The sequence below is a fragment of the Poeciliopsis prolifica genome, unplaced genomic scaffold, assembly GCF_027474105.1.
Source record: "Poeciliopsis prolifica strain line A6 unplaced genomic scaffold, Auburn_PproV2 SCAFFOLD048, whole genome shotgun sequence".
Taxonomy (NCBI): Eukaryota; Metazoa; Chordata; class Actinopteri; order Cyprinodontiformes; family Poeciliidae; genus Poeciliopsis; species Poeciliopsis prolifica.
The window spans coordinates 2,765,433-2,790,597 of record NW_026562423.1 but is presented as its reverse complement, the minus strand read 5'-3'; the positions used below and the strand labels follow the sequence as shown (position 1 = coordinate 2,790,597).

Below are 25,165 nucleotides of genomic sequence, written 5' to 3'. Positions count from 1 at the left end.
TCAGATGCCACTAGGTTGCAGGTGTCTCTGCAACCTTACCAAATTTCTTTGACCTAGCTTGCTGTGTTTATTAACAGGTACAGTAACACCCTGAGAAGGTGGGCTAGGTGTAGTGAAAACCTGAGTCTCGTCATTACTTCATGAAGATGATGTGATTCTGTTGACATCTTCGAGTCATGACCTTTGGCATTCACTGGAGCTCTTCGCTCCAGCGTGAGGAGTGAGAGTTAGCTCTCACTGACGTCTGAAGCCATTGTTCTCAACTGGGAAAAGACGCATTACTCTCTCTTGGACATACTTTTAAAAATTTTTATTAAACATTTTAATTTACAAGAATTAAAATCCCATTGAGATTAAAAACCTGGTCAAGAGGCAGCAACAAGTACAACACAAAAAGTTACACGGTAAAAAGAAAATAACAAGCTATCAAGAACAGATACATGTCACTGAATGATTTTAGTTTGGATGTAAAGACACTAAATGAGATCAATTCGGTCAATCTCAAAGTTCCTTGTGGTAAGTTACAGGAAACTGGAGCAGAGTGAACAAAAACTTATCATCTTCTTGCTCTTTTGAGATCTTCACCACTTCTGAGGTTTGTTTATTTCTAACAAATCAAAAGTCATATGAAATATGTGGATTGCAGCTGTCTGAATAACCGATTGAGAGTTTCAAATGAAAAGTTGTGTGGCCATTCTTGGACACAGCCACTAGATGGAGCAAAAGACCAGAGGAAGAGCCGCCCCTTTGCAGATAAGTGGGTGAAGGGGAATTGTTAAATAAAGGACATCATGCTGTCAACAGGATATTGTTGACTAGTGTGCAAGGAAACATACACACTAGCGACGGAGGTCCAAAGGTGAGGAAACTGCACCACTTCTTTGTCTTTGGCAGTCCAATTGACCTGCAAGAGATCTGTTGATTGTTCCAGATGAAGATGATCTTTGATTGTATAATCTCACACTGAGAAATGTGTGTGTGTGGGGGGGGGGGAGGGGGAATCCAGATTTGATTTGACTTATTCATAGGAGGAGAGAAAAATTTACATTAGAAAAAAATGGTTTTCTTAAAAGTTCGGTTTCTCTTCACTGTTTTGGAGTTTTGATTCGTGCTTTATATATTTCAGTCAACCAATTTCCAGAAACCTTTGATTAGTGATGCTCTGCTAAAGGTTCAATGGAGCTGCAGTTTCTGGCTCACAGAGCAGCCCTCCCCTACAACTCCTCCGCCCTGCTTCTTCAGACTAGCCAGCAGCAATTAGCAACCACTGAGTATCTGATGAGCTCATTATAGGAGGTACTTCTAAGTGCAATCCTGGTAAAAAAAAAAAAATTAATAGAAGAGCAAGGTTGTTAAGACTTTCTGAAGGCAGAAAGAAGACATTTTTAAAGAGACAGAAGCCTAATTTCAAGGCGTTAAATTACAAAGTCAAAATTCTTTTTCTTCATATTTGATATTTATTGCATTTTTATAACAACTGAAGGTAACATAGTCACCTGATTGTTCTGTAAAATGGCACTATGTGCCTAGCAGATCCATAACACTGCCCCTTTAAGGCTTTTCAGACATCTGTAAAAGGGTGCTGTGTTCTTGCCTGGAGTCAGTCTGAACAAATTTTCAAACTTTCGAAGCAAATTCTCCGCTACTTGAAACAAAATCCAGTATCACTCAAAGACAACAAAAATTATTACAGTAATTTTTCTAACTCATAAGCTGCTTATGAGCATCTGAAACCACAGTTCATCTTCATAGTCCATCGTGTTCAACAGGCTCTGGCAGTCTCGTGCAGAGCAGATTGTGGTTCAGTAGTCCCTCAGTAACTGCAGAGTCAGCATTCATTCTGTAAGGCTGCAGCCATGAAGTGCGATCTTGCCACCAGCAACCTCAGTCTGGCGCCTGATGACTGGATCAGCTCCTTTCCGCTAACAGAGGCAAAGAGGCAGAGAGCATGTACTGTAAATAAAAGCCGGTCGTCCAGATTGTAGCATGAAATATGGAGTGTTTTTGTTAAACTGGGTAATGTTCCGAACCTCTCGTAATCCAATCCGAGCAGACTGACTCCGTTGACAGCCAGGATCCTGTCTCCGGGCTCCAGCTTCTCACACTTGGCGGCGGGAGAGTCTGGCACGACTGCGCGGATAAAGACGCCCTTCACCTTCATGGACGTGTTCTGATCATGGAACATGATAGCAGGGAGTCAGGCACAACCAGGATTTCACACTTGAAGTTTTTTTTTATTTTTTAACCTGACTGTCAAATGTTTTAGCAGCAACACAGTTTGCAGGCATTTTTTTTTCTAAAAATGTAGCTTTTTAGCTGTATTTCAGCGCAGTTTTTTTTTTTTTGTCTCTACCACTAGACAGAAAATATTTACATTTAAATCCCACGATAGCTACATTTCCATCAACCAAAAAATTGTGCAACTTGAAATTACAAACACAGATTTGCTTAGCGGAAACGCGCCAATTTTGGAAAAACTCACCTTTTTCGATAATGTGTATCTTTTTGCTAGGTTGAAGTGGTTTTTCAGATACATTGAAATATATTTTTTGGTACAAGTTTTTGATATATTTCATTGTATTATCAAAACATTCCTGCTTTTCAAGATACAAAAAAATGCATCGCAAAAACTCAATATATTTTTCATATACCATCAAAAAACTCTTGTATTTCAATAAAATACATATATTTTTGCTAGCATAAGTGGTTTTTCAAATGTATCAAAATAAAAAATTTTATCTTTTTTTTTTTTACAAAACTGCAGTGGAAAAACTTTCGCATCACACAAGTCACGTGAGAAACAGCCGGATGTTACTACTACTGGCAGAAACTGCAAAGAAGATGACAGGAAGTGATCAGAGGATGATGATGATCTGTTTTTTTGTTTTCAACAATGTGCAGCTGGCTCCACCGGTGCTCTCACAGCGTCACATTGTTCATAAAAGGCTGTTAAAAAAGGTTGTCATTTGTTGAATCCATAATCCCAGGTGTAAGGGGTTTGTTGCTCCAACGCCTGAAAAAGACGTAGACGTCGCCTCTGATACCTCAGTTATGAACATATTTCATGTCACTGTTTACATCCATTGCTGCCGTGATTTATAATGACTTATCGTGCAAACAAAATATTCCCACGAAATTTTAGTTTTATCTGTTATTAAATGGAAACTGAAAAGTTTTGCTTTTTTGATAGAAGGTGGAACATTTTTTTGTTAAGAAAAAAAAAGTAAAACCGAGGTTTAAATGCTCCACGGACATGTATAATACAGCTTTGTTTTTGTTTTTTAACTTTACTGACCCTCGTATCCACCAGAGCGAGGCCGAGTCCCGTTTCGCCTCGCTCCAGCTCCAAACTGAAAACCTCATCGTTGCCCTCCACTTCCTCTTCCCCGGCCTCTTCTTCCTCCTCTTTTAGCTCCACAAGTCTTTTCCCGGTGCTGCGGTCCGATTGTAAATGGTCCGCATTCAGCGCGGCCAGGCACTCAGACACTAAGCCACCTGCGGAGAAGTTTGAGAGCATGTTCATTTCTGTGTATTAAAACAGAGCATGAATTAAAAAAAAATTATGAAAGTGTTACAGGACCTTCGCATTCCACTGTTTGGCTGTTAGGATTCATCAAGGTTCCTGTTTTAGGTCGGATGAGGAGGCCGGGGGGGTCCGGAGCAGACCGCTGCACCTCACTGGGTTCTGTCAGCTCCAGAGTTGTTAGTTTTTCAGCTACAATACGTGCAACGCCGGCGCTGAGCTCATCCCAGTTAAGACCCGATGGTGATGGAGGTAGAATCAGGTCATCCGGTGATGAATCACAGGCTTCTAAGCCGACATTTTGGAGGATGTCGTTGACCACTTGAGCAGTGTCCGTCTGAGCGGCACCAACCTACCGAACAGCTTGGTTTAGTATAATAATACAGTAAAGTTTCAGCTCGGCAGGAAACACTGGAGATCACAAATTCCTCTAAAATAACTTGAGAAATTGTTTGTTTTTTTTCGTTGTTTTTTTTTTTTTTGTATTGGAGTAACTTGTTGGCATTTTTTTGTTGTTTTGACATCTGGATCAATCAGTTTTAAAAGTCCGTATTTAAGTGGAATATGTTTTTTTTTAAATTTGATTAAAAAAAAGTTTTTCACAAATGATGTTTTTTTTTTTATTTTAGCAAAGATGTAGTGTTTTTTCAGCTGTTTGAAAATAGATTTTTTCACACATCTTCAATGGAAACACTTTTTTTTATATCACGAGTCACATGATCAACAGCCAGACTACTGGTGAAAATCAATATTTTGCCACCTGGTGCTTCTTGGCGTTGGCATCGTTCATCCGGGAATCAGACAGCAGGCCGATAAACTCCTTGAGCTTTTGCAGCTGTGTCCACAGAGCCGGGTCTCCAACTGGGCGTCTGAGCTGGAGCTGGTAACCTTCATCTGGAAGCTCCAGTGGATGGTGGGTGTCAAAACTCTCCAGGATATCAGCTTAGTAAAGATAAACTGCATTTAAGGACAATATTTAAGAACCACCCGGATTATTCCATAGAGGACTTTTCACCTGTCCTGTGGGCTGCCGCTCGATCCTGTACAGAGGGAGCCCACGTTTGGGCGCAGGGTGAGGCCGGGCTGTACAGGCTCAGCAGGTGGTGCAGCTGGGCCGGACTCAGGGCGGGGTAGTCGGAGCGCAAGGACACCCACGGCGTCTGCACGTGAATGACACGACAAGGACAAAAATGTTTCTACACTTCCAAGGGACTGCCTTAGTTGAGACCGTTTCATTCTCAAGACATAATGGACGATCGGACTTCAGCATAAAACACAGCTGCTTATTTTACTAATAAGGCAAAGATAACGGGATCCAACATGCCGAACCCAAGTGGGTGACGTCATGGAAAGGCATGGAAATTAGTTACAATACTGGCGAGGTATCAGTGTCTGGAAACCTTCAAGGTCCCATTGGACTGCTGCCTGAACTACGTTGCAAAAGGAGAAGCTTTCTCTGCTTTCTTTGTTTCAATCGTTATAGCAGTAAAAGACAAGGAAGGCAGTGGCCATTTAATGTAAAACCATGGCTTGACTGGATTAAAAGATCAAGAAGACACTAAACCTATGACCTAGCTTATATTTTTCTTTCAGCTGGAGAAAAAGAACATCTGCTTCAAACGAAACTAGAGCTAAAACTTTCCCTGCGAAAATTTGATCAAGAGCTCATCGTTTTTGGTACGTAAAACAACTTTGGTGCCAATAACAATCGGTTGTTGTTTTAGGACAGTTAAAGTAAATTAAGAGCCTAATCTATAAGAGGTAACCTAATCCCTTTTAACAGAACCTTGCTTCACAAATCTTGTGTGTGGGGATAATTTATTGTTTGTTTGTACCTGCAGTAAATTCTTTCTTGGTGTCGCCAGCAGGTTGATAGCTGACGAGAGAGTGTGTGTGTGCTCCAAGGCCAGTTCTCCAAGTCCAGCCGCGTGGGCCCAGTCCAGAACCAGGTCAAGATTGGCCCGCATTCGCACTCCTCTGGACCACTGGTAGAAGCCTGGTTCTGAGCCTGGGTGCACATGAAGAGAAAACTGGTCAGAGACATTTTGGTTAACCCAAAAAAAACCTAAATTAATCAGTCATGAAACCAACCAGTAAGGACCATACAGATGTACTTTAAGACACAGTTCTGTTTTCTGTGCATTTATACTGGTATTTTCTACTTGTTTTCTATGTGTTGAAACTGGTGTTTTCTATGCGTTAATGTTGGCGTATTCCATCTCCTGATGTTGGTGTTTTCTGTGTGTTAATGCTGGGTTCGTGTCTCTTGATGTTTTATGTGTTGATGTCAGAAATCAGTGTGCGTCTTTTTGCAGATACCTCTCTCCATGAGTGAGTTGAAAAGCGATGCATTTATGAAGTAGAAGAGGTAGCCAATGAGCTGAGCGGAAACCTCTGGGTGGACCTGATAGTCTAAAAGCAGCCTCCAGCTCTCGTTCAGAACCTCCACCACCTGACTGATCTCCCAGGGGACGTGCATCCCGCCGCCACCCAGGCCCCGGCCACAGTCTCCGGCACTCTCCCTGAAAGGATTGCAGTCCAGGAGACTCGGAAGGACTGTGTATAGGAACTGGTTGGACAGAAAAGAAAATTGACCCACTTATCCATGTAGCTCTGGAGACTGTTGACAATTCCTGTGGCTCAATTAGAGGCCGGAAAAGTTAACATTGCATGGTACATGGTACGATTGATGGGAGAAACTAAAACATGTAGCCCTCCCGGTCAAATTTCAGACCACCCATGCATAACTTAAGCATGGCAAAGTATGACACTAAAACATAGCTAATACATGTTTACTTTAGAGCAAGCCGCAGTCCCAGACATAAAGAAAAAAAGGGATTTCTAAGATTTTCACCTTTTCCTCCAAAAGTCTTTCCTGTTCCACAGAGTGAGGCTGAACAACCGCAGCTTTGTTCGGCCTAATTGTACGCAGACATCCCCCCTTTCCCTAAGATCTCACTCCTATGCCCACAAAGTATCTGAGGTTAGTGCCAGCCGTAGATCCACATTCCTGAATAGTTGAACGTTGCTTTGAATGTGGGCTACTTGGCATTGTGCTCCAAAGAGGGCTGCTGAGTGAAGAGCACTGAAGGAATCCAGTGCGAGCAGCTCCATTTACAGTTCCTGCGAGGTTCCCGCGGCGAGGCTGAGCTCAGCATTAACCGGGCCAGGCCGCGTGAAACACAATGGAAACGACAGAGCATTTCAATAAACAACCTCGGAAAGACACAGTGGCTTGGAAAATGTCGCTCAATGCAGACAAGCCAGAGGGGATTTATATTTTCAGCAGCACTGGTTTTGCAGATGACCACATGCACGCATTAGTTTGAAGGCAAATATAAAAAGACAACTCAAAGCATTGTCTGCATTCACTGTGACGGACAAATAAACACAGTCTGTCCACAGGTCTGCTTGGAGTGTCTTTTTAGTGATCAAAACGTCTCTTCAGCCGAAATATTTGCTCACCAGTGGCGCCTTTAGTGATGCACGCCAATGCAATTTTCCTTGTATTGAGGAAATAACCACAAAATATATCAGAGGAACAGATTCCAAACACTGTCAAACTTTGTTTTATTTTTTTTTTAAAACATTTGTTCTTTGCTCTTTTTGTCAAACGCCAACATTTTTTGTGACTTTCCTGAAGAGGTATCAAAATGAAAATTTGTGAAACTGACAGAAGTAAAATCAGATACAGTTATACCACAGAAAATAATTTATTTAGTTGAATGTGTTAAAATAAAATCACTCAAAACATCCCGTTTTGACATGACTTAAAGGAAACTTGGTTCTGAAGTTGAAATTGTCTCTAACACATTCCTGCCGTTTCTGAGACCTGCTAGTTCTCTTCTACTAACCTTTTAACAATGTTTTTATGAGTGTCGCACTGAGAAGTAGCTTGTATGATGAGCTTAGCAGATGCACAGTTTCACTGGGTGTCTGCCAATTGCTGCTGGCTAGTCTGAAGGAGCAGAGGGAGGAGTCTCAGGGAGCCCTGATCTGTGCTCCCTAGAGCACAGATCCCCTGAGCACATCCTCAGGATGGTGTGTTTGCAACCCCAAACACACCATCCTCTTCTCAGGGCACTGCGAAAAACACCCGGTCCACCCGAGTGTTTTTAACAGCTGAATGGTTGCCAGGGGAGATTAAAGGATTTGTCAAACATGCATAAAAAAGTCAAAGCAACACTTCAGGTATGTTTTTGATGACAGAATAAGATAATAGCATGACGTAAAGCTGAAAAAAAAGTCAATTTAACATGATACTGCCCTTTTAAAAATGTTGAAAGCCATGTCAGTCATTAGGTACTTGTAAAAAAATCCCAATTAAAATGTATTAATGTTTCTATGGTTCTAACTCAACAAAGTCAAAAGTTTAATGCAAGTGAATACTTGTAAATCCCTGTAATGGAATTTTTTTAATGTGCTTTTTTTTCTAGCCTTACATTTAGATTATTGATGGTTGGACTGACAAAAGCACATCTGGAAACCATTTGGTTCATCAAGCTGACTTCCTGAGAGAAAACAGTGGTGCGTACAGTATGGATGTAAGAGCAGGTAGTTAGATAACCACAGCCGCTGCTCTCAGCAAATATGTGCTGAGTCAAACTTTCAGGACCGTGTTTGTCGAGGAATTCCTATAGCTTTCTCTCCGAAGACGTAGCATTCTCACCGTCTTCCCGACATTACATGGGACCCGATGCATCAGGCACAGATCTGAGTTCCAGCTGGCACGACATGTGAGACCTTGACTCGGCTGCTGCTGACATTATGGCAAACCGCTAATGCTGTCTTTGATTTGGCTTCAGTCTCATCACCCAGGGCTCTTCAAATGCCGAGTCTGGTGCGACCAGGACCTTGGAATCGGCGTAATTTACGGCGGGCCCCAACCGATCGGACTCCGATTTGCCACGGGGGACGAGCGAACGAGCATTTGTGAAGGTCATTGTTTGAACTTAAATAGGCCAGTCTCTTCAATAGTAATTTTTGGACGGCATTTTCACCCACGCCTACGCAGCTCCACTGGAAACTTGTCTGAAACTTTCCTGGGCACACTTCCATGGGCGTGGTACTGCTGCAGTGTAAAAGGGCAGAACTGGATCCCGTTGGCTTCACATGCTCTTTTCTCTAAAGGCAAACTGACAGTTTGCCTGGTCGAGAAATATTGTCCATGATCAGTACAGGAAACTGAAATCCCTCCAATCGGGCACACCTTTCACCTAGCTTAGCTTAGCAAGCTCTGAGCCTGGGAAAACGGCTATCCTGGCTGCCTTTTGATAAATGTCTGGCTTTTTACACCGGCAGGATTGTTTTTATAGCAGATAGCTTCCTTTCATCCAGTAGGTGAGGGCTGGCCACAGTTCCTGATTTATTGGGCACATTTATTATTTCCCATAATCATAAAAGCATGTGGTGCTGAGCCTAAACCGCAGTTTGTCTCACAGACGTCCCATCTTGGTTCGATTAGGCATTTTTCTGGACATTGAAAGAAAATTTGGTGGAAAACAACATTAATTTCAAAAGCTTAAAAGCTGTGATCAACACTTGCAACCCCAAACACACCATCCTCTTTGAAAACGGCAGGGTTGACGTCCAGTCGGTTCAGATTAGCACCGAGGCTAGCTGGCTTCTTCAGAACAGCGGCGCCATCTCATACTTTTGGCTAGTGGGTAGTACGGCAGGTTTCAGTCATTTTCTGAACTGTTGCCTTCGCGTAATCTTTTCTATGAAGATAAACTGGCAGTTTGTGTTTATAAATATTATCCATGAGCTGTACAAGAAACTGAAGTCCCACTATGGAGGCTTACCTTTCACCTAGTTTAGCCTAGGAGGCGCTAAACCTGGGAAAAACGGCTAACCTGGCCGTCTTTATGTCTCTGGCTTTTTACCACCAGCAGGAGTGTGTTTATAGGCGATGGCTTCATCTCACCCAGCAAGTGAGGGTTGACCACAATTTCTGATTTAGGAAGCTTAATTTATTATTTCCTACAACCACAAAAGCAAGTAGTTCTGAGGCTAAACGGCGGGCTGTCTCGCAGGCGTCTCGTCTCAGTTTGGTACCAACAATTTCTGGGTCAGTGCCAGAAGGTTTGGTGGGAAACAGCACAAATTGTTACTTCAATTCTTGTTAAAATGGCAGGGTTGCATTCCCATCGGTTCAGATTAGGATTAAGGCTGGCTTGTAGTATTTAGCATGCTGCTTTTTTCGTCATCTGACCATATAACCTTCTGCAAAGTGCATATTTTTAAGGCTTTCTCATCTTACAGATGTATGGAGTGTGTGACTGATAGGTGTCCTCCTGCCTGAACTGTAGATTTCAAAATTTTGTTTTTTTTTACTAGATTAAAAAAAAACTCTATACCAGTAAAAACTCTATACCAGATTACCTCATGTAATTTCCACCCAATCTTTTCATTTGAGCTTTGCAATTCTTTTTTTCAGTGAGTCAGCTTAAGCTGTGAAATAGTTCACGCAGTATGAATGGCATCTATTCTCCAACATACACAAGCACCTAACACACACAGGCTTTTGGTGTGCTTCCTATCTGCTCTGCCACAATGCACCCAGTGTAGCTTTACAGTACAGTCACCCAGGACGTTAAAAGGCTGTAAAAGTGACTCACCAAAAGCCTTTATTCTCTACACGTCTGATTATATTAATGTCTCTGCAAACACATTTTTAAAAATGAGTGATAAAACAGTACGGCGCTACCAGAATCTGCAGTAGCACTGAATTAAGAAATGATGGTGGAGTCGGCTGTTACCTTGGTTATGTAGTAGACGCACTGCTGAAAGGCCAGCAAGATGACTTCCTCCAGGACGGCCGTCGTCTCCTCGCTGGCTGAACGAATGCAGGACAGGCGAATCTCCAACATCGCTGAAAAAGCACGGTGATGAGGATTTCCATATTTGAGTTTAACATACCAAACATTCGCTGACTGCGTCAGCAGTGCCACCGACCTAAGTTCTCCACTTCTTTGCCTTCAGCGTCGTCCCAGTCTCTGTCCTCCCTCTGCTCCTTCTCCTTACAGTTTCTCCACTCCAGAATAAGAGGCAGCTGATGTTGAATGAACTGCAGCAGCTCCAGGGTGTTGGCCATCCACACCACCAGGGGGCGCAGACCCGAAATTACATCACATAGGCTGCGTACTTTGTGTTCTTCCGGGCTTGAACCCTCACTGCAAGACAAAAACAAAACATCTGAAGTGTCTTTGATTAAACGACGGGAAGACAAGATACTGGAGATAAAAAGGTGAAGCTTACTCTTCAGGATAAACCGCCGCTAGCTTCGTGGTGCAATCCTGCATGAGGCAAAGAGATAATCTGCAGTGAGCATTTTTATGTCATGGTACATTTTAGTCAGATTTATTTCCTCCACTGGAACCAGTAACCGATGAAATAACTTTAAAATAGTTATTCTAATGCCTTGAGCTTCTCTGCCAATCCAGAGAAGAACAGCACAACTGCAAAGTTCCTGAGACATGGCTGTCCCCAAAATTGAAAGGCTTAACAAGCAGAACATCAGTCAGAGGAACAGCAGAGATTCACAGTACACTGACAGAACAGGTTTTATTTGTGTTTCCCCATGAATCTACAGAAAAGTGACAAGAAAGAAAAAGTCGGTGTTGAAAGAAAAGCCATAACAAATCCTGCTTGTAGTTTCCCTGAAGTCATGAGGTGGGCACAGCAAAAACGGGTGGTGGTCAAAGTGCTTGGCTTTGACCATCGCATCTGGTGGAAGAAAAAAAAAAATTAAATCACAACAAAAATTTTTTAAATGACTAAAAGTCAAAATGACAAGAAAAAAGTCAAAATGTTGTGCAAAAGTCAAAAGAGAAAAGTCAAAATTACGAGAAAAAGGGTCAAAATGACCAGAAAAAGTTCAAATGACAAGAAAAAAACATTGAAACATTGACGTGACAAGAATTCATAGATGATTTTTTAAAAAGTCAAAATGATGAGAAACCAATTGAGATGATAAAAAAAGTTAAAGTGACAAAAAAGTCAGAATGATTTGGAGAAGAATCAAAATGAGAAAAAAGCTGAAAGGAAAAATGTTAAATTACAAAAAAGGCAAAATAAAGAGGAAAAAGTACCCCAAATGTATCCCTATGCACCAATATGCATCAAATCTGCAATACCTATATTCAGCTGCTCACCCAGACGTGCATCATGTGACATGATGCAACCTCATGTGACCTGCCCTCTGTGGGACACGTCCTCAAGGATTTCGGCCAAGACTAATCCAGCAAGTAGGAACTCAAGAGTCGGCCGAATGATTCACAGTGAGACGATAATGACTGAGAAACAAGCTACAGTGCTGCAACTGCAGTTTTTCTGCTGCGTTTGCATCGATCACATCGCCGAGACACGGCGCATTTGATGACGACGAGATTGTTTAAAACCAGACGGAGCTTTTTGTTGTTTTTTTCTACAATCCGCCTCTTGGGAAAGATCCACATAACGTTGCCAAACGAGAATGCAGGCACTGTAGCCGTAGTCTGTGTGAAAATGTTGGGGGAAACCAATGCACATAAAAAAAACAATCAGCTTCACAAAGTTTATATGGTAGTAACAGCCAACCCAAACACGCTCTGAAATTTAACGCGTCTCACTCGGTTTCCGACCTCTTTAACCACAAACTCACCCACGTGGCTCTCTGGACTTCACTCGCGCTCAGCAGCAGGAGCCGCCGTAGGTCTGAAGTGTGAAGGTAAGCTGTTGCGTACTGGAGACACAGACTCAGCTGAAAGGAGACAGTCAGTGGGGCTCTGTCAGTGCTGCTGCTGCTGCTGCTGTTCATAGCAAAGATCTCTTTGACGACGCGCTCTTCATCCTCAACCCTATAGCTCAAAGTCAGGATGTGGCCTCTGGGTGACGTTAGAAAGGGAGGGCCTTTGTTGGGAGACCGCTTGCAGGAGGAACCTTGGAAGTCCGTGCAGTTTGGGATGCAGTTGATGCAGTGGACCATTGCTGTACTCTGGATGGTTGTCACCGCAGGAGGGCAGAGACACGTTATCCATGGAGCAGCAGATGACGACATCGGTTGAAGAGAGGCATCGCTTGCTTCCTGTAGTTGAGAAACAGAAAAGAAGTATGACGTCTCCTGAGTTGTTCTTCTTTTAGTTCTGCAGCAAACTACCGAATTCATTCACCTTCATCTCACCTTGTTCATTGAAGCTAGGGGATCCCTGAAAAGAAACAGGTAATGCTTTCCCAGTCCGATGACGTCACCGGAGCTCAGCCGTACGTCAGATTTCACGACTTCACCGTTCCTCGAGACGGCGGCGTCTTTGCAAGGCGAGAGCGTGATGGGGCTACCAGCGCCGTGGCGGTGGAGGGAGCAGTGGCTCGGAAGGATGTCATCAGCAAAGAGGAAGACGTCAACACTTGGCCTGTCTTCGCAATCATCGCATCGGCCGATAACAATGTGTGGTGCGGCTAGCAAGTAGATGATAAAGTCCTGAGAGGAGAGATGAACGGTCAGTTACAGAAGTTGTTTATTGGTATAAACAAGCAGGCAAATATGCTTACTTTGTGAAACTTGTGTTCAGCATCTCTGAATTACCACTTCTGAACATGGGGCTCTTGTACGTGTTTGCTTAGTGCTTCCAGCAATAGGAACCAAACTTTTGGTTCCTATAGTTTGGTTTTTGCACAGTTGAGGTGCAAATGTCTAGTTGCACCTCAACTGGACATTTATGGCCTTTTGGGGGAGGTAATACAGCCTCAAACGTGTTTGTCACAACCAGGGAGAGAAGTAAAACATGCAGGACGCCGGCCCTCGAGGACCGACTTTGGGCATCCCTGACCCAGAACGTCTAACTCTCTGCAGGTCTCACTGGCCTTAGTTAAGGTTGGAGTTCACAAGTCAACCATGGAGCTGTGCTATGGTCTTGGGCTGCTTTGCTGCTTCAGGACTCAGGCAGCTTGTGACTCCAGAAAATCCCGAAGCGTAACATCCAGCTATCAATTTGTGACTCCGGGTCACAAACTGGATTCTGCATTGGGACAATGATTCAAAGGACATCAGCAAGTCCATTTATAAATGGTAGAAAAAACATATTTTGGAGTGACCTTATCAAAGTTTATGCTTATGTCAGATATGATGTAACCGAATAAAAAAAAATTCATTTGCAAAGAAGAGCATGATGTAGAAAGTCTGACGTGGATTAGCACTGACTTATAACTAAGCGAATGGCTAAACTGGAAAACGTGTTTCAACCTTGAATAGGTTAAACTGCTTTTAACATAGAATGTGTCCTTAAATAAAGTGATAATGAGATAATTGTGTCACTCCTCGTGATCCTTTCACATTAAACCAGCCGAGCTGAAACTGGCAAACCAACTGCATAATCACGCTCCTCAGGAGTAGCTTACTGCACCGGGCTTTCTGGGAAACTGACGCAAAATTAAAATGTCCTTATTCTAGTTAATACATGAGTGTGCGTGTGAATGCCATGCGTGTCGGTCTTTGTGTGTAGTTTTGTGTGGAGCTGTGCTTATCCACAGTTAGAGAAGCCCGGGTAACCAGACAGGAAGCAGTGTCAGCATCGTCTCTTTCTGTTTCCTGATCCTGGTTCTGACTCTCAATTCTTTAGCTGACCTCTGCACAGCTGTTGCCTCTGTCACTGTCGCTTCACTCAACCAGCATAATTTGTCTCGTGATTCTCTAATAAATGGATATAAGTGCTTCTGTATTGAGCAAGGTTCACAAAAGTTGCTTTCCTGGAGTCAGACTTCCACTTAAAAACACTGACAAGCAGTGACTGGTTTTGCTTTGTGAAAATGACAGCTCCAGTTTGCCTGGCTGGCTTTGTCAAATGACAAAAAGTCGGAAAACACAAAATGACAAAGACGTCCTTTACGTCTGTTTCATTGAGGGGAAAAGTGTTAAACAAGTCAGCTTAACTTTAGATAGTAGCAGAAATTAGGACTTAAATTTAATTCGCTCTTTACCGTTTTTATTTAAAAGGTCATATTGGAAGCACTTTGCTGCCTTCCGGTGGCCAGATTGTGAACTACATCTTTTTGTAATTTTGTAATGCTGAGCTAGATTTAAATTATCGTCATTAATGGATTTTATGGACTCTCTTACGGTCTTTTGTTTCATTATTTCAATAAAAAAAAAAAACTAGACCCAAACACTTATTTAACTACTACTGTGCACATTTATTTCGCAATAATGTCACTAGTTTGAATTTACACTCTTTAAATGCGTTATATTCTCATTAATAATTCCTACCAAATTTGGTATTTGCAAGACAAAAATATATTTCACATATATTTACATGTATTTTTCTTTAAATAAATTCAGAAAGTCAGAAATTTAGTGGCACAAGACTCAAGATTTAGTCTTGGACTCGAAGTCTGAATCTTGATCCATGGGACAATCTTCACCTTGTGGAACCAAGGGGAAACAACCTGAAAAGCCTGAGAAGTTTGTTTATTATTGAGCAGATAAAATAAAATAATAAAAAAAAAATATATATATATATATATATATATATATATATATTATATATATATATATATATATATATATATATATATATATACTTTTTACAAGTTTTATTCAAAAATTTGTTGTGGCCTCTAGGTGCTTTGGTAATTTTGTCCCTCATTGATAAAAGTTGATAAAGATAATCAACACCTATGAAGGTGTTTCTTCTTACAGTGAATGTCTGATAGGAAAGTGAAGCAGTTCATAGAGTAGAAATATTAAAAGACGTTGAAGTAGAAATTGCCTTGCCAATTTTTAATATGCCATAGCTTTGTAATTCAGAACATTAGTTTCAAGCAGTAAGATTCCTAGTGCTGCACCACCTCCAGTCTCCATTTCCTGTGTAAATAATCATAGTCTTTCAAAAGTGTGAGGGATGCGAGTTGACAGGAACATCACATAATAGCTCTATGAATGTAGAGATCTTTACACAAGTTTCACAAAGTAAGCATATTTGTCTGCTTAATGTCATTAAGCTACAAAATTCAAGTGTATCATGTTCTGTTGCGTTTCTCTTAAGTGGCTTGTTTGGTCATTCCTGCCACTTCCTGGAATATTTTGACATCAGTCGTGATTGGTTCTGTTTCATCCAAGGAACAGTCTTATTGGATGAAAAGATCAGTGACTGACTGGCAGTTCGGTTTATTTACATACACTTTCATTTGTGAACACAGTTGCTTGTGTGTTAACAACTTCCTTTGCATGTGACAGACACGTGAAATTTGTCGCCTTTTTGGTTCTTTTGCTGTTCCGTACACGACGAGCTGAAAAGTCAAAGGGGAGTCCGACGCGTATTTAGCAACTGAGTAAACGCTCCACACCGCAAGATATTGTTTTGTTTACACAAATAAATGCACTCACATCAGTTTTCACTGCACTGAGCGTCTGGTGGCACAAAGACAGAAATGAGGTCTTGCAGCAAAACTCCATAAAACGTCAGGATTGTTAAAACACCCACATCCCCCATGAGTGTGACGCAGGGTTATAATAGTTTTAGGTTTTCCATTACAGTTCAGTTTAATTCAGTCAGTTTTAATGTTTTTAGAGTGTTAAGTAGCTCGTCATTTTTGCGAGTTGTAGTTGTTTTTTTTTCATATTTCTGAGGTGCAAAAGTCAAAAAGGGTCAAAGTAAAGCATTGTGATTACGTATGCGTAGATTGGTTAGTGAAGATTCAGCCACAGATGTGGTTTTCTGAAAATATATTTCGTTTTAGTTGAACAACCGAAAGACTCCAGTGTTTTCTCCCAACTTTTGCTGTCGTCATTTTACAGACTCGCATAAATGTTTGTATGTAAATAGTACGAAGCACCATAATTTGCAGACAGCTGATGGAAACTACTTGAGTGGGGGGCAAAAATATCAATTTCACATCTTTCTGAAAAGCTAATAAATAGATTCATGAACCCAAAAACTTTCTACTAATTTTAGTGTATTTTACTTTTATTGACACATGATGTACTTTCAGTTGGTTATAGTTTTTCTCGAATAATTACCGTTTGTATTTATTTCAGTTAATGACAATGTTTTCCTCAATATTTTTATTATTTTGTTGGTTTCAGGTAACTGCCTCGGGGTGACGGCCACACACCATTCCTCTCCCGCGTTGCTGAGCTGTGATTGGCCACGTACCTGCGTGAGGCTGCAGCCCTGCAGCAGCAGCAGGTACGGACAGTCGTGTGGAGGGTGAATGGAGTACTGTGTGGTGTTATCGTCGCTGCTCTCCGTCTCCTCCCTCTCCGACTCCTCTCCCTCTCGCTCGCCCCTCGGCCTCGGTGGACAGAGGTTCTCTGTCTTACACGCTGTCCCTCCGTCCCCCTCCGCGCTGCGAATGCCAATCAGTCGGGAGCCGTTTTCCAGGGAGTCCTGGCTGTGGAGCGAAGAGCGGCCGAGGCTCTCGCGAAGACCCTTGGCTCGCGCGTCGAGTTCCCCGCCGCTTTCGTCCCCGCCGTCCAGGAGATCCATCTCGCTTTTGCTCCTCCAGAGTTTCTGATTGCGACCCAGAGTCTTCTCCACAAGGGTGGAGGTGACCCTGGAGCGACTCTTCTGCAGCTTCCGGGCCTGGGCGTTGATACCTAATGTGGGCGGAAGGAAATCATTCTGAACCTGAACCTTTGGAGCCACATAAAGACAGTTACAAAGTCTGTCACCTGGAGAACATTTTAAGGATTAAAGAACATAACTAACGGAATATTGACCAACATATTTGAATTGTACCCATGACTCTAACAAATGACACTCAAAGGAAATTTTCTATTTTCTCAGTCGGTGACTGATTTTTTGTTTTGTTGTGCGTGTTTTTATGACTGTAATGTGCTGTATAAATAAACTTGATTGCCTGATTGAAAACCACGGGCGAACTGCACCGCATCACGAGGCCGTGGAGGCGAAAGGTCGATGGAATGCGGTGACAGAGCAACGCCCGTATTTTCCTGAGGCAAGGTGAGGCGTGTTGCTGCCAGAGTCAACAAGAAGAAGCCCCACTCAGGAAGCAGACCTCAGTGGAAACAGAGGCAGCGCTCATGGAAATGACAGAAAATGCAAAACAAAAAGAAAAGCTCAGGGAACCACAACCCTAACCCTAACCAATCCACACGCCGACACTGATGGAGTGCCGTACCACACGCGTGTGCCGTTCCTAAAAGCAAAACATAAAACCGGACGCACACTTAGATGTGAACACAGCTGTGTAAACTGGACTCAGGAGCCTCCGCTAGAAGTGACTGACACAAAAACATCAGTAAATCAACCCAGCATCTTTACGGTACCATCTGGAAACATCCTGGTGTTTTTCAGTCATGCCACACGATCCATGCTTATCTGTGGATCCAGTGTTTTTGCAATGTTTTTATTTGTTTTGTGTGTTTTTTTGGGTTGTTTCTAACGATAAAGAATTACACAGAGAGGGTGTGACGCTAGAGGGAAAAAAACCCGAACACGTCCATTAAATCGGCGTGCGCCTGCTAAACCCATTAGGTTGTTACTAAAAATTTATTGTCATGAAAGAATCAAATCCAGCCCTGAGTCTGAAATTCAAAAGAAAGAAAACAAGACTGCGAGCCTTTGGTTGGTTTTCTCAGGGAAACCCAAATGTTTCCCTGTGAGAACCGACTTCGGAGCCGGCAGAGCTTCGTTCCTGTCGCCTGGCGGAGTCAGGATGCTGTGAAGCCCCCAAAGGGCCCGGAGTTATTACCAGCAGTGACGGTGTCCCTCTCCTTCGACGTCATCTCCTCTATCGAACTTTTCCGCTGGATTTCGAAACGTCTCGCCAGGCCCTCCCTGGGTTTCCATAGTGACTGCAGGAGGAGAGGTTTCTCGTGGTCGCCCACGACCCTGAACCCCTCCGTCCTCCACCGGTGGCTGTCGATGGAGCCGATGGTGTCGCAGAGGACGTAGGACTCGGACTCCTCCTTCCTCAGGCCGTACCTGCATCAGACGGACGCGGTTGAAATCGCCACGCTCCTCCTCACAAGACGCAGGAATGAAAAATATCTTCACAGGATTTGATCAGAGAGCCTGAATAAATCTGAAGTGCGGTTTTTATTTTCTTTGTCACTTTCATAATCTTGTCCAGCTCAACATTTTTTGAATACTCTGATAAAGGAAATAAGAGTCACAAAACATTACCACTCATTTTCGTTTTCATGATTTACTAATCTATCGTCGTTTCCAACCACACTTTTTCCTTCCACTCAACTTTTTTTCTTTTTATTTTTACAATATTCAAACTTTCTGAGACACTGAATTTGGGTTTTTTTTCATTATCTGCAAGACATATTTATCAAATTAATGATAAAAGCTGGAAACACATTACTGTATGTGTAATAAGTCGATATAATATGTGAGTTTTCCTTGAAGTCAGTGGTGAAAATCCGATATTAATATCTGCAAGAAAACATTTTAGATCGGGTATCGGTGACAATGTGCCTGATTCGTAAGGGCAGATCTATTCAACCTACTGTGTCCTTTTGGACTTCGCTAAAGAACACCACCATCTTGTTTCAAGCATTTAGAAATTCTTACACTTGGACTACAAAACGATGAAAATATGTCTGCCTCCTATCTTTATTTTTCTCTCCTTTGGAGTGCACTGCTGAGCTTTTGTTACTACATACCAGTATCACCAGCATCAGAAAAGTACAAATCAGGGTATTTTTTAAATGATTGTGTTTTTGTGTTTCATCTCCTGATACCTGTTGTTGGACTGTGATTTTATCAGTTGTTTTGTTTTTTTTTTTTTTTATGACCACTGCTTATTTTTGTGCACCGCTTGCAAATCTGTATTTATCCTAATAATAAAAGCATTTTTATTTTTGTTTTTGCAGCAACATTTCCAGTGAAACAGCGGCTGCTGAACTTTCCTATCGCTCCACCGAGGGAAAGAGAGAGCAGCCGAAACGCCAGCTGTTAAATGTTACACAGATCAAATCAAAGAGCAGCTTTTATGAGCTTTTTCTGTATTCCCCCCCCACACACACACACACACACAACTGGAACCACACTGACACACTGTATAAGAAGTATCATCAACCAGTCATATCAAACCAGAGATGAAACATGTGAGCGTTAGTCTAGCATTTTTTTAAAAAAGTCCTAAATGTTGCTGCCACAGCACCAGCCTTTCTCTTTGGTACGGAGTCGCTCATCCGTCTCGCCTTTAGAGACTGAATCCGGCCGCCATTAATCATCCTGTTGTGCTTCTGAATGAAACCTAAGAATGACAGACAGAGGCGGCCTCAGAGTCTGGGCCATCGCTGGCTGTGTTTCACACAAGTCTGTGGTTTGGACTGGGCCGTTCAGAACTCCACTTCTTTGAGCGCGCGCACACACACACACACACACACACACACACACACACACACACACACACACACACACACACACCCACACACACACACACACACACACACACTGCCTGCTGTGTCCTTCAATTATTATAAACAGAGGAATCTGGTTAGACGGACCTTAGCTTTAATTCACTAGAACAAGCTGACCTTTAAGCAGCCTTGAAATTATGAGACTCTGTTTTCTTTCTTTTTTACATTTTTTCCCCGTATTGTTTAAGCTAAATTTAAGCTCCTTCTTAAATACATCGGTGTAAGTTGTTTTTTTTGCCAAGTTTACTCATTTTCATTTCGTAAATACGCATGGATGCAAATTTAGTTTTCATCTTAACCTTTTAATGATGCATTTGACCTTGTAATTTTCCAAGTTGAAGCATACAAACTGAATTAATGAAAAAAACCTATATATTGTATATAGAAGTCCCTGCTAAACGTTAGCCTGATTTGTCTTTGTTAGAACAGCCAACTGTGTCCAAGTTTCAGCTATTCAGCTGTTTAGTAAAATTAAAATGAGATCTTCCATTTTCACACCAGAACCACTTTCTGCACTGATCATTTTATGTGATGTTTAAGGAATCCTTGAATCCCCTGTGGCAACTATAAATGATCTATTTGCTATTGGGCTGTGCCCAAACGCTTGGTCTCCTGCGATTGGCAAACACCACTCTGTGACATGCTCCGTAAAAAAAACCCGTTTGTAAACAGCATTGTTGTATCAACTTCCTGAAGGCGGAGTTTCATAAAGAGCAGGAGCTTCTTAAAGAAACGGTGGCCCAATTTTAAGGCGTCAAGTCAAATTTCTTTTAAATTATGTTGGATATATGCAGTACTTTTATAACAACTGAAGGTAAAAATAGTTGATTGATAATGATATAAAATGGCACCAGTTTGGACAAAACACCAGAGTTAATTGGTTGCTCAACAATAATTGGAGACATTTTATAAATGGCATCTTCTGTCGAGTATTTATTACCCAATCAATGTATACGTAATTGAAATACATTACTTTGACCTGTTATAGTTCTGCACCTAAAAATGATCAAAATATGAAAAAACTGGAACTTCTTCTACAACATCTGACAAAAACAAAGCTAAACCTAAACATTTAACTAATAACAACTAATGAAAAACCAGTAAAGACGCTCTAAAAACTAATTAAAACAAACTGAATTAGACAAACAAAACGTCACAACGGAAAAAAAACAAAAAAATCTAAAGCATAATGAGAAACCCAAAACTATTACATCTGTGTTCAACCAGACCAGTAGCAGGTGATGTTTGCCCACAATTAGACCAACAGAACGGCTTACTGCTGAGCACAGATCATAAGACTGAGGAGAAATTCCTGCTCTCACTTTTATGTTCTTACAGCAGTTTATTTTTCTGAGTGCGTTTGGGCTTCACGCGGAGGGGAGCGTAACTCACCCTGAGGAGAAACACAGGCCCACCCTCCCGCATATGGCGACCCGGGTTCTCACCGATCCAGGGCCTCCTTGACAAGCTCCCCGGCGCTGGAGTGTGTGGTGGCCAGGACGCTCTTGTAGTGAGCCCCTTCACAGATCTCGTTCCCGAAGATCTTGAGGATCCCCGGGGCCGTGATGTGATTGGACAGCTCGGACGGGTCGTCCTCCGGCAGGACTTCCGCGGAGAACACTGTGGATGGAAGACCACATGGGAAAAAGGACATTTGTCACTGGGTCTGAGATGTGGCTTAAAAGAAAAAAAAAAGAGGCTGCTTGGTTATTTACCAGCGCTGAGGTCACTTTTGCTTGTATGCGGTGGATATGCAACAAAACCAGAGCGTGTAGAAAAAGGAGCTGATGTAAGACATGTAAAGTACTCCAGTTTTACAAAGTTTAGATGGATGGTTTTGTTTGGGTGAAGTAGAAGATTGAGATGTTCTGAACTCGGTTCTCTTTTCACATTTTTTTTTTTGGATGTTACCAAAGCGATTGTGTTTAATCCCTGCGTATCTGTTTCCACCACTACGCTTTGTGAAATAGTTCAAACTAAGTCAGGCCGAAAGGCGACTTGAATATCAATGTTTAAGTCTTCCCCATATCCTCTATTAGATTTACGTCCGTGTTTTGACTGGGCCACTCTAACACATTTAGGGTGGGCATTTATCGCATCGTTTATCATTTATCGTGATACATTTCTTATCATGATAAGAACTGTGGTTTATTGCTGCCGCATTAAATTCAAATGAAAGATGTTTAAACGTTTTGGTTATTCTCCCTTGCTGTGTAATTCATTAAACTTGGCTAACTATAGGTAACATTTTGAAAGAAAGCGTCCCGAATCCTCTTCTAACACTGACAATAAAATCATACGATTGAGCCCAGCGGAACTGGAAAACGTTTGTCAAATAAAATAAACCAAACATCACATACTTCTTTAAGTTTTGTATCTACAATGAACAACACCAATTTTCTGCAAAACAAAAGAAAAAATCTGAAATTTTCATGATTATTGTCATTGTTAGTATTATTATTTGGCTTGCGACTACTTTTGATTTTTGGCTCACGAGACAAAACGTTTAGATAGCTCGTAATTTAAGGGTATTGGGGTAAAGGTGGCTAAATACACTATATATTCCTCTCTTTGTCCAATAAGATCAAAGCACATCATGAATATCTTCCACAGTGGAAATATCGGCATCAGAGTCTCAGGGAGAAAATTAAACCAAAGTGACCTACTGCTGCCCTTCCTGACTTGGACGGACCGTGACGACCGGAGTCCCGCCGCCAGCGCCATGGAGCCCGAGGTCGGCACCGGGCTGCGGTGGAAGACGCCGGAGAGTCGGTTGGTTTGGCGACGGATGCGACTCTTGTTCGGCTCCCTGACGGCCACGCCCTCTGCCGACACGCAGGTGGAGGAACAACTGCCGGTGGAGACTCCCGACCTGGAGGAAGGAGCGGCAAGAGTTCAACAACTTCAGCAAAAGCAAACAAACAAAACAAAAAAAAAGCAACATTAAGAGAAGAACTGTGATAAAATGTCTCGTACGTTTCTCTACCCAGACCTGGTCTCCTTCAGCATGTCTGCCCTCAGCTCAACTGAAACAATGAGGTGTTGTTCGGACCTCACCAAGTCTCTAAGCTTCTTATAGTTCAAAGGTTCTCTGCAGGTTCCCCACAGTCCCCCCAGACTGGGATTTCACAGCTTCTAATTCTGATTCTCCCCCTGGAAAGCCTCTGGTTAGACACTTTAGTGAGTGATGGCTTGCTGTGAGTGTAAGCTGTAAAGGTGAACTACCTGGCAGGTAGAGGCTAGGATAGCTATGGGCTAAACAAAACATGCACTTGTTTTTCTTACATAGTGAGACTTTGGCCATTTTTGCACAATGAGATGTTTTAGGGCCTCTTGTCACTTCAAATCCAGATAAGCTGCTGTCGGCCATTGCACACAGTTGTAACAACAAACTGACCAAATGTGCTGGATGGCTCCACTTGGGTTGCTAGGCGACGGGTTGGCCTTTGCAGGGGTCCATCGATTGTGACTCAATGACCTGCAGGTTTTTGAAACGCCTCATTTTTCCAAACACAAAAATAACATTAACTTATTGCCCCCCAAGAAAATAAGCAGTTTGGTGGTTTTTAGGTCCTTGGCCTGTTTTTAGAAGCGGAAGAAACTCAAATAGAAGTACAAAAATGCGCAGAATGTAAATTTTGCATATTACGTCCCCTTTTATACGTCAAACATCTTTCTGGTCAAAAGTCAGATCTGAGCGAGATGCACTTGTTCAAAATTTAAATTTACAAATACAACAAATTTCAATTGCAATTGCTTCTGACCGTGGAAGGCCTTAATCATAAACATTTGACTTCTGAATGCCAGGTTATTATGATGTACAGAAATGAATAGCGCACACCTTAAGACTAATTCTTTGCTGATGCATCTTTTGATCAGTTTCAGCTTTAAAGGTGTTCGCATCCTTTAAAAGTGTTCGCATCTAAAAAAAAAAAAAAGAAAAAAGAAAGAAAGAAAATACCTTCAAATGTCTTAAAGTTTTATGTTTTGATGAAAAACAAACTTCCACTTTTGGGTTTTTGGCACAAAAACACAGGACAACACTGATATTTAAAATAACAAAAAACCAAACGCTTCTAAGGTAGTCAACCTATTATTTTTGTTCAGTTTCTTTGAAAGAAACATAAGTCTTTTACCACAATGTAAACATTGTAAAAGAAACGTAAAAGTTTTAAGTCCGATATGCATCAGATAGAGGATATCTACATCCGATATCCGATGCAGATATCCTCTGATATCTGCATCAGTTTCGGAAGTGAAAAACGTGGATCGGTGCATCCGACTTACACGGACGAGGACTAGTGGTCTGAAAGCGGAAGATGTTCAGAGATGCAGTTTGTGGCAACCAAAGCGAGTCCAGGCAGACGTTCAGCCCAACAAAAGAATGAATTTATGAGAGAAAAGTTAAAGCTCAGAAGGTAAATCTGTCAGACTTGCCTGTGAGGAGGTCGTGAACGAGAGGCTCACAATCTGACTGCTGGAGAGCAAAGTGGGCAGACATTGTCAAGCCAAGATAAGGAACAAGGTGAAACTGAATCCCATTAATGAACCAATGCATGTTCAGAAATAACGTCTACAAGCTATAGGAACGATTTTGTGCATAATCCAAGTTATGTCAGCAAATTCTTTCATGTCTCCACGCTGGGCTCCAGCTTTCATAGTCTCTTTCTCTGTGTTTAGTTGTTGCAAAGTAACGAATAAGCACGAAGAGGCTCTATTATTGCAACGTTGCATCGATTTAATCGAAGGTAACACACCGACTTTGATTCTTTTAGGAGCCCGAAGGAAAAAAAAAAAGAGGAGAAGTTTGCATCTTCCCTAACTCTCTCCAGCTGCTCTGGCAGGGACAGCTGCCCGCGCAGAGCGCTCCGAGTGGGTCATGTACTCACCGAGAGCCATCGCTGCTCTTCCGTCCCAGCCTCACGAACCGTCTCTTTGCGGGGGCTTTGGAGAAACTCGCAGTGGGTCTCGGAGGGACGGAGCGCAACTCCTCGGCAGAATCTCTCATCTCATTCATTCCCGTGCGGAAGATTCTTCTATTCCTTTCTCTCTCTCTTTTTTTTTTTTTTTTTTTTTGGTCTGGGTGATTCCTCCTCAGCTGAAACCCCCTGCAGATGTGGCTCTGCGACGCGGGACGCCGCGCTTCATTCGGGGGATGTTCCCTCCAGGAGAGCCGCGGCGCAGAGCCATCCAGCTGCTGCTGCTGCGGATCTGCAGATGTTTGCCCCGCCCTCAGCCAGCTGTTGGGGCTGGTCAGTACCGAGGGA

The 25,165-nt window shown here is 42.3% G+C and overlaps 1 protein-coding gene across 1 annotated transcript; it reads right to left on the bottom strand.

The window, feature by feature from the left end:
* Positions 1-1,032: 1,032 nt before the first annotated feature.
* radil2b (Ras association and DIL domains 2b) lies at positions 1,033-25,078 on the bottom strand. Its single transcript, XM_055057543.1, has 18 exons — positions 24,788-25,078; positions 22,565-22,770; positions 21,344-21,518; positions 18,215-18,447; positions 16,654-17,096; positions 12,687-12,983; positions 12,168-12,590; positions 10,784-10,821; positions 10,481-10,698; positions 10,285-10,397; positions 5,843-6,092; positions 5,359-5,531; positions 4,539-4,683; positions 4,284-4,465; positions 3,581-3,875; positions 3,296-3,495; positions 2,031-2,170; positions 1,033-1,922 (listed from the first exon to the last, which is right to left on the bottom strand). Exons 1-18 carry the CDS (start codon positions 24,913-24,915, stop codon positions 1,829-1,831), a joined length of 3,753 nt encoding a protein of 1,250 aa, XP_054913518.1. The 5' UTR covers positions 24,916-25,078; the 3' UTR covers positions 1,033-1,828.
* Positions 25,079-25,165: the final 87 nt, after the last annotated feature.

What these genes read in the sequence shown, in the direction of transcription:
- radil2b (XM_055057543.1), bottom strand. Translation starts at nt 24,915, where the DNA reads ATGAATGAGATGAGAGATTCTGCCGAGGAGTTGCGCTCCGTCCCTCCG. An exon ending in CAAAGAAGTGGAGAACTTAG is followed by an intron (nt 10,398 to 10,480) that starts GTCGGTGGCACT and finishes GTGCTTTTTCAG; the next exon opens with CGATGTTGGAGATTCGCCTG. An exon ending in GCGTCTACTACATAACCAAG is followed by an intron (nt 6,093 to 10,284) that starts GTAACAGCCGAC and finishes CTGTCCAACCAG; the next exon opens with TTCCTATACACAGTCCTTCC.